Below are 9,483 nucleotides of genomic sequence, written 5' to 3' on the forward strand. Positions count from 1 at the left end.
AGATATTGTAATATGGTTTGTTGAACTGGAGTTATTTATTGCAGCTAACCGCCTATCCGACGAACGACCCAAACATTGTTGTTTTTAATATTATTACCAATGCCTCTTTTAATTGTATTATCATCACACTTGAGAAACAGCCTTATCGTGGCTGTACAACGGAACATGTAACTTAATGCCTGCATTTAAGGACGATGAATAGCGTAGTCAATGCTTTAGTGACAAGGAAATTATTTGTTTAAATATGATATATGACGTTATCTGTGACTTCAGTGGAAATTAAGCTTATCCATTGCATTGCATTTGTTAAATAGGTTTGTGTCTAACCCTTACGTGTGTGATACATATGAATATGGCATGAAAACAAATTAATTTGACTGACTCATGAAAACCTCATCCAAAGTAACAGTAAAATAAAAAGGACCTACACAATAATACTCAATCAAACTGATACAGTATAAGGACTGTGATATCCAGCCATTTCTTAAGTATAACAATAAGATTATGACCTGTTTTTAAAAGAAGATAAACATTTGTTTGCATGTAAAGAAGTCTGTAACCCACGCATGTAACTTTACATCTGTTTGTTCAAAGTGTCCTCAAGGTGATCCAGACAGGCTGGACCAGAGGAGGAGAGACAGATCTGGACTTCTAGCAGCAGAGAACTTCAGCACGGATTCCAAGGTACACCTTTTTCATGCTTTACAAAGAATGCATAAAGTAATGACTCTAATACACTGATATACATGCCATTAAACATGGTTGAATACTAGATCACCTACACATCAGTGATGTTGAGTGGACTTTCTTAGCAAAAGGTTACATTTACATTTTACCAAGCAACATCACATAGTGAGAGCTGCGACCCTTTGTCTTTCAGTGAGACAACAGAGCAAGCTTCTACAGTTGCACTAAGTTTTGATAACAGTTAAATATTATTTTAATAATACATTTATTTCAATGTTGATGAATTTAGAACGGTTTATTCATAACCTGATTATCTTTGTAGTACACATTCAAATAAAAAAAAAATCATTATATTTATAGCCCTGAAGAAACAAACACCACCTCTTTCTTAAATAACACACTTGCTCTGCAATAATATGTTTTTTGATATTTCTGTTAGGAAAGGACATGCCTGAGAGACAGGACTGCTTCACCATGTTCTCTTTCTCTGAGGGTCCAGAAGAACATCCAAGAGGGAAAGGAGAAGCTGATGTGATGAGATTTAAGAGCAGTACAGGACATTAAGAGACAGAGAATAGTTTTGTAGTCCAACAGGAACTTCATTTGTGTGTTGTTTTGTGTTTTACGTTGCACCTCAGAAACAGTGTGATTATTGTCAGGCCTATAAAGTTTGGCAAAAAAAAAAGTCAGCTGATCAAATGCATTTGCCTCACTTTATGAGCTTCATATCGCTTGTGCCTTGTACCGCGGAGTTTGGAACGTCATAAATAAATGGTACCAATCTTCAGTCAGATGTGAATGTGTAATCTAACAGTTTCAGTAAGAATAATGGACAAAAGGAGTGCAAATACAATTTATTGAAATGTGAACTAAAAGTTATCAAGCATGAACCATCACCATTTATTTTTCAAAATAAAAACGAAATAATATACATAAGTTACACTAAATGTTAATCTGTTAATTGACAGGCTAGGCCTGTGCAGGTGGTAACAGCTATGCCCAGCATGGGCTAAGTTCTGTAGGTGCAGGTCCTCCTCCATCAGGCCTGGTCCTTCTCCCTCAGGCCTGGTCCTCCTCCATCAGGTCTGCAGGGTCTTTCCCTGCGAGGAGGACTCCTCGCAGGGAAAGACCCTCAGCCCTCTCCGGCCAAACCAACAGACAGGACGTTCATAAAGCTGAGGTTTCCCCCAAAGTCTCTAATCATCCATCCTGTGAATATGAGAGGGGAACAAAATTGTGTAATAGTCTTTGAGTTTCATGCAAAGCTATATAAAAGTCCCATGTATTATTATTATTATTATTAGATGCTTTGGACAATAATAAATATAAAGTTAACTGTTGAGTTGATCAGTTTTTTAGATTGAAAGGGTTTAATAATACAAACAAAAGGAGAGGCACCGTAAAATAAAGATTGGTTTTTCAATAAATTGTGTTGATTTTGTCTTTTGAATTCTTTGTCTAAAGTCAAGTAGCTAGAACTGTTACTTATAGTTTGAATGATACAGTGTGGTTATAATGTTTGGAGGAGGCATCACAGGTAAGAGCACCATTTGTTGTGTTCCATCCACAACAGATTGATGTGTGTGTATTTATTTATTTACTATTTCTTGAATCATTACTGTCAGTCCAAAACAAGAGATGTTGTTTTAGTAACATTAAAAAAAAACATTATCTCTTTTTCACTACACTATCTTGAATACTTTAGTTTTTACGTCACTACATTTATCTAACAGCTTTAACATTGTAAAGGTGTCACTTCGGACTCTGGGTAATTATGACAGCATGTCCTACTCAGAGCTCTAGGGCTCTGGTCCTACTATTTTGAGACTTTGAACAAACCAGACCTTCATCTATTAACCTCTTAATGTAGAAAATAGTCAGCACATTAAACCATTATGAAAGTAATAATTAGTTAGCTCATTGTTCAAAATGAGCTCAAACTACAACAGTTAAGTCAACTCGTGCATCGGTAATAACAATAAATCAAATGATATAATATAATAGTATAACTTGTGTCTACTTTAAATACTTTAACAACACTTTCCTAATTATACTAGCATACTTTTACTAAAGTAACATGTTTAAATGCAGGGCTTTTGTAAGAGAGTATTTCGTATAGTGTAGCATGGTCTACTTGACCTATCTAACCGAAGTGATCGTTACGTTACTTTGCAAACCGTCACCCCCCCCCCCCCACACACACACAAAAGGACACGGTAACGTTGTGATTCACTTCAATTAATGATAACTACGGAGCTTGCTAACAACAAGGCTACTTCACTCATTTAGCTAGCTAATGTAAGATACAAATGCTGTCGAGCCCTCACTGCTTGTAAAATAAAGAGCACAAACTGACAACTTACCCGAGCGGCGAGCCCCGCTGTTCTCCGTCATTTTTCTCCCGGGTTGTTGTGATCACATGACTGACAAAGCCGTGCTCTGATAGGCCAAGTCAGTTTGATTGCATTAGGGCTCGATTGCTTATCCTGTATGAGTAGCCCGGATGATGCTGCACCGCAATTTTTGACATCGAATTTTATACACCGAATTTTTTGACATCGAATTTTTTGACGTCGAATTTTTGGGATCTGAATTTGAACATTCGAATTTTTTTCACTTGAATTTTTACATTTTTATTTCACATAGGTAAATTCGGAGCAAAAACATTCAGATACATGATTTTCAAAGTAATTATTTTCAATGCTATACATTCGGTGTCTAATAAAATTCAAATACTTCTGTCTCTTGTTTGCTTCCATACATGAGGAGTGCCACAGAAAAGTCACCGCTTTTGTGGTGAAAAGGCTGCATCCCTTCTCAGAAGTAGAAGCACCTACATTTCGGTACGCAAAGACAATTATACTAATTTTCTAGCTGCCCAGACCTCACCCACAATAACAATATCATTTTTTGAAGAGAGCGGAAATAATGATATTGCAAGTTAGAAACGTAAAATGCATTTTGACAGACACTTGGGGGAAATATGCTGCATTTTGAATGTCCGATAGTCCACCATTAACACCTTAGTCCGTCTCGTCTCATCAACGACAAATCTCAACCTGTCGTTCAATGGACAGCTTCCCCCCCCCCCCCATCTATGTATATACTCGCATTTTAGACTCTGTTACTAACTGTATATTTGTAGACTTGGTATGTCTTAAATGTCCGGTTATGATGTATTAGAACGAAATCTAAAATGAAAATTGTAAACAAGCAATCTGTATGTAAAAAAACCACCTGTATGTAAATTGTAAATAAGCCATCTGTATGTCAAATATGTCTTATATGTCTTAAATGACATGATGAATTGGAAATGGGGGACCCTGATGTAAACAAGACGAAAGTCTTTCTCTGGTCTGCATCCCCTTAACAATTGTATGTTTTGAGCTGTACTGTACTGTACCCAATATACAAGCTGTTAATAAACTTTTCAATCAATCAATCAATCAATCAAACGAAAACTAAATATACATTTTGTCATAGATACAGTCGGCAAGCGAGGGAACGCCCACAAAACGTCACATCCGGTTCGCGCTGAGGGGGAAAACAAACCGGCTTCCACAATGCCTAGGAGCTGCAGTGTGCCCTTTTGTACAACTAACAAGCTTAAAAATCCAAATCTAAAATTTTATATTTTGCCCAACGGGAGCACAGAGCCCAGGAGAAGAACCCGGTGGCTTCAAGCGATCCGTCGGGAGGATGAGTTAGGTCACCTGTGGGATCCAAAATCCAAACATGTGTACGTCTGTAGTCAGCACTTCATTACAGGTATGACAACGTTATTCACACAATAACAGTGTTAAATTGTTTCGTAGTTAACATGAATGTTCAATTACTAGTTTTAAGAGAAGTTAACTAACTACTACGTTATGCAGGCTACCTTGCTTGAGTATACAAAAACACAGCTATGCTAACAACCAGTATTGTGCTAGTTACTGAAAACCAGTAACTAGTTACCATTACTAGTTACTTCATGTCAAAAGTAACTCAGTTACTTTACTAGTTACTTACACCCAAAAGTAATGCGTTACTGTGAAAAGTAACGTTTTTGTTACTTGAAAAAAGGGCTCCCATTAATGCCCTTATAGCCTTCATTTCAGTACTGTTATTGCATTGGAGAATAATACAATCTGTTGATCAACTTGACATGCATTATATGCAATCTGGATTGCATCGATATTAGCTGGCTTTCCATTTTTGTATATTCTTTCTCCAGGTAGTTGGAAAAAGTTTTCCGTCCCATATGCCGTGTGCCGCCCGGACATGCTATCATGCTAACTAGCTCCCTGAAAGCGGGTGACTCCACCGTAGCAATAGCCTGCATGTGTTCTACAACATACTGTGCAATGGCTGTATCGACTTTTCCATGGCTAGCAGTCCCTTGGTTAAAATCCAGCCGCTGTTGCTTAGGTGGAGGTGGAGTGGCGTCGGCTGAGTCTCTGTGGTCTTAGCTACTAGCTTCGTCCCAGCATGTTGTTTTTGCAGATGTTTTAAGATATTTGAATTACTGGTTTGGGCAGTAGATAGGCTCTTTGACCCGCCAAGACACAACTTACATTTAACTAAAACGTTCTTTTCTTTGTGCTCGACAAAAGTGAAATAGTGAGAATATCTCCAGGTGGAGAAACTAGACTTGAGCTCCGCCGCCGCCATGATAGTCTTGTTAGTAAACAACACAAACACGCCCACAGCCCGTCTCCGCATGTGACACAGGAAGTATCTAAGTACATTTACTCAAGTACTGTACTTAAGTACAGTTCTCATCTCTGTTCGCCTGGCTGTTGACTATATACAAAAACTAACGCAGTAACGGAGTAACGCACCATGTAGTAACGGTAACTGAGTTACTGAATTTAAAAAGTAATGCGTTAGAGTACTAGTTACTGCCGAAAATAACGGCGTTACAGTAACGCGTTACTTGTAACGCGTTAGTCCCAACACTGCTAACAACACTGGTGGTAGCTTCCGAGCTTTCTGCAGTTAAAATGTATTTCACCCCCTTCTATCCCCTTCTCATTTCGTTTGTGAACTGTCTTGCCCTAGGCTTAAAAAACGAGGACATAGCCCACCCAGACTACACACCCTCGCTGTTCCCACATAAAAAGACAAAGTCTCCCAGGTCAGTACTTCAGAGGCTGGAGAGAAGGAGGAAGCGTGAGGGTGTTCAGTCTGCCCAACCAGAATCCCCAACATCAGAGGGCCCAGCACCAGAATCCCCAACATCAGAAGCTCCCATACCTCTTCAGGAGTTAGAGAGAAAACAACTTTATGAAGAATTGTATAATTTAAGAAGAGAAAGAGATGAGGCCATGAAGGAGCGAGCTGAAGCCATCAGATAATTGGAGACGTTGAAAATGTCGGTAAACACTGAGAGAAAATGACACTAAATGTAAAGTCATGACAGGCCTGTCATGGACAGTATTTGACACTCTTCATCAGTACCTGGTACAGTTTGTTAAGTCACAGAAAACATCCAAGATGTCAACACAAGACCAGCTCTTTATTACTCTGGTGAAACTGCGGCAGAACCCCTCAACCGATATGATGTGTGGAATATTTGACCTGGCACATAGCACTTTCCTGGATGTATTCTCCCGATGGTTGGATTTGATGTACGCCAACATTTCTTTTTTGATTAAATGGCCTGATGGAGAGTGTATCAGAAGCACAGTACCAGCAGAGGTTCTCTTCCAGTACCCTAGAGTGACTGCAATTATCGACTGCTTTGAGATCAGAATTGAACACTCAAAGAAGCTGAAAACAAGGTGAGATATTTTTCGGGTTTTTGTAATACTTACCTGGCTGTCTGTGTATATGTACACAATTTATAGATAAGTATTACTAACGACTGTCTCTTCTCACAGAGCTATCACCTACTCAAAATACAAAAACTGGACAACAGTGAAGTATTTCATTGCATGTCACCCATCTGGCTCAATCACATATCTCTCCAAAGGCTGGGGAGGGAGGGCTTCAGATGTGCATATTGTAAGGAACTCAGACTTCTTATCTCAGAAGTTCCACCATGCAGGAGATCAGGTAACAATTGAACTGTTTTTTTGTTTCTAATTTAAGTCTTATTTGTGAATTTATTATTTACCCATAGTTACTATTTTTGAGTTGCTGTTGAAGTAAAGTAGTGTTTTTAAGTATTTGTTATGTTTATTTCAGATTTTAGCCGACAGGGGCTTCACTTTGAAGGATGACTTTGCTGTTCTGGGTGCACAGCTCATCACACCGTCTTTCACGAGGGGCCGAAAACAACTGTCAGCCGAAGATGTTGCAAATTCTCGTGTGACTTCGAACATCAGAATTCACATTGGTAAGTATAGAGTCAGCAGTCAGATTCATACAGTATGTACATTTGAATGTTTTTGGTATTCAGAGTGTGCTGCATCATCAAATCACTGTTGCTACTTGCCGCTGACGTGGTTCACATTTCCCTAACTAAATTAATTACTGTAACAGTACAGATCCGGCTTAACAAGTGCTGAGACGTTATTCAATTAATCACATCAACGAGTACATGTGTAATCCCTACTTTGTAGGGTGTCTTCAGATAACATTTTATCTTAAAAACAAGTTATTCTATATTTAAATACATTGAACTGTTGTTCACATTTAGTGCAATATCAAGAGAACAGGATAACAGGAAGTTAACAGGGATCTTTCTTCACTTTAGCATGAAAAATAAACACTAATTATAGGACACAATGCACTGACGATATGATATAACGGTCAACTGTGCTACTCCTGTGAAACTCAAACATAACAATGTAGATAAACAGCATGTTAACAACAAATATGTGATCTGTGGTCTGCAGAGAGAGTCATTGGTGCCCTGAAGAGCCGGTACCACATTCTGGATGGCCCACTTCCTCTGCGCCTGGTGAAGAGACTGCAGGGTGAGAGACAGAAGAGAGAAGAGGCCATGATTGATAGGATTGTGCATGTCTGTGCAGCACTAATGAACCTGTCTGGCAGTGTCATGTACAACCGTTACAGAATCTGAGAGTAAGAACAAAATCAATGTGCAGTCATTTAATAATGAGCATCAGAGAACAATATGTTATGCAACTTTTTTATACAACAAAGAAGTCATTATTGTTCCAATTGTGCCATTTAACAGGTTTCAGTTGAGACATAATGGATCTTTCTAATCAAAACCACCTGTTGTTTGTCTTTCCACAGGTCCCTGAACTGATCTCAGTGCTGCTCTGCTGCTGCACACCCTGTCACCCTGCCTCTGTTGCCTGACACTCTGCTTCTGTTGCCTGACGCTCTGCCTCTGATGCCTGACGCTCTGCCTCTGTCGCCTGTCACCCTGCCTCTGTTGCCTGTCTGCCTCTGTTGCCTGTCTGCCTCTGTTGCCTGACACTCTGCCTCTGTTGCCTGATGTTCTGCTGCCACTTGTGTTGCCTGATGGGTCACTCCCTGTGCTGCTTTCGACTGGACTGTGTTCTGCCTACTTAGCAGAAACATATACAGTGCTTATCATAAATGAGTACACCCCCTTTGAAAATAACACAAGAACAATTTGATCAACATCACAATATCAACAATTATTATCTGATTAGTATCAAAGTCACAAGTATAGACAATATTGTACAGCCCATTATTCATTCTATTTGTAGCCTATGTATGTTTTCATGTTGTAAATAAATGTATAGGCTTTGTGATATTTGATTTTGTACATGTAGTCTATGTTGATACTGAATGAAATAGCTATAATATGCTTCAAAATGAATTGGTATAAATAAATATGTCACTCTGTCACAGTGACTTATTTGTTGCCATTTTTACACTGATAGGAAATTCAACCACCTACCTGTGCATCTTTCAGCTCCCGAAGTTTGTGTAGTATGTGTTGTGACCAAAATGTTTGCATCACATTAATGGCACCACTGATGAAGTCCTCATCTCTTTGTACTCTGAATATCAGGCAGGTCTGAGGAGTCCAAGTGATGAAGTCTGCATACATCCATTTGGTAACAAACATCTGCATTTGGACCTGTCAAATGCAATCAAATGCAATGCAATCATCATAACACTAATATGTACATTATAGACAGTATGCCATCTGTGGATAATTATCTTGGATAATTGCACAAAATGCTCCAGACTTATTAGAGGTGTGCAGGTATATGCAGGTGAAATATTGAAATACCTGAGTGAAATATGCATGACTTCTCTTTAAGCTTGTCAGACTTTCCAGATGTCCTCTTTTGTCCTCAAGCCACTGTTGATACCCAGTAGAGGTGTCTTGCCCCCACCTGTAAGGACACTTAGCCTCTATAACACCCTCACCACAGCAGTCACAGGAAACATAGCCATCACATGAAACCCCCAGGTATGGCATAGTTTGGCAGATGCGGAAGCCAGCCTTTGCGGCTTCTCTGTCACCCTCCAGGATGGCTTTACATCACATCGGAACAGGTAGGTATCCGATGAAGGTAGTTTATGATGGAGCACAACTCCAACAAAGCCACTTGTAAAAAAGTTGTGTGCCTCCAGGGACCGATAGTTCTTTAGGCGTGTGTGTGTAAATCCCTGCGTGATAACGTACCGAGTCGTCTGCAAACATTGCAAACAGACTAAGTTCTACAACACCCAGTTGTCTTTGTGTATTTTGTGAATGAAGCGCCATCTCATGGTTAAATCCTGTAATTGAACAAATGGGGAAATTGGGCAACGCCCTCTAGCAATTTGGCAACACCCCCAGCCACTGGCATCCGCTGGGCTTTTGACTGGGACACACCCATGTGAGTCCGATCTGGAGTGCTACATCTGTACAGT

At 39.5% G+C, this 9,483-nt stretch overlaps 1 protein-coding gene across 4 annotated transcripts; it reads left to right on the forward strand.

Annotated features, from left to right (window-relative positions):
- The first annotated feature begins 4,182 nt into the window (after window positions 1-4,182).
- On the forward strand, window positions 4,183-8,364 carry LOC117537681. Of its 4 annotated transcripts, none has more exons than XM_034202988.1 (6): window positions 4,183-4,455; window positions 5,731-6,452; window positions 6,552-6,726; window positions 6,859-7,009; window positions 7,512-7,701; window positions 7,879-8,364. In XM_034202988.1, the coding sequence occupies exons 2-5, from the start codon at window positions 6,085-6,087 to the stop codon at window positions 7,697-7,699; spliced, it is 882 nt and encodes a 293-aa protein (XP_034058879.1). In that variant the 5' UTR covers window positions 4,183-4,455; window positions 5,731-6,084; the 3' UTR covers window positions 7,700-7,701; window positions 7,879-8,364. The 4 variants fall into 4 exon arrangements, with proteins under 4 accessions (XP_034058879.1, XP_034058881.1, XP_034058882.1 ...); XM_034202990.1 differs by having other exon boundaries at window positions 4,192-4,455; window positions 7,512-7,592; XM_034202991.1 differs by lacking the exon at window positions 7,512-7,701 and having other exon boundaries at window positions 4,192-4,455.
- The last annotated feature ends 1,119 nt before the right edge of the window (window positions 8,365-9,483 follow it).

The sequence above is a fragment of the Gymnodraco acuticeps genome, unplaced genomic scaffold, assembly GCF_902827175.1.
Source record: "Gymnodraco acuticeps unplaced genomic scaffold, fGymAcu1.1, whole genome shotgun sequence".
Classification (NCBI taxonomy): Eukaryota; Metazoa; Chordata; class Actinopteri; order Perciformes; family Bathydraconidae; genus Gymnodraco; species Gymnodraco acuticeps.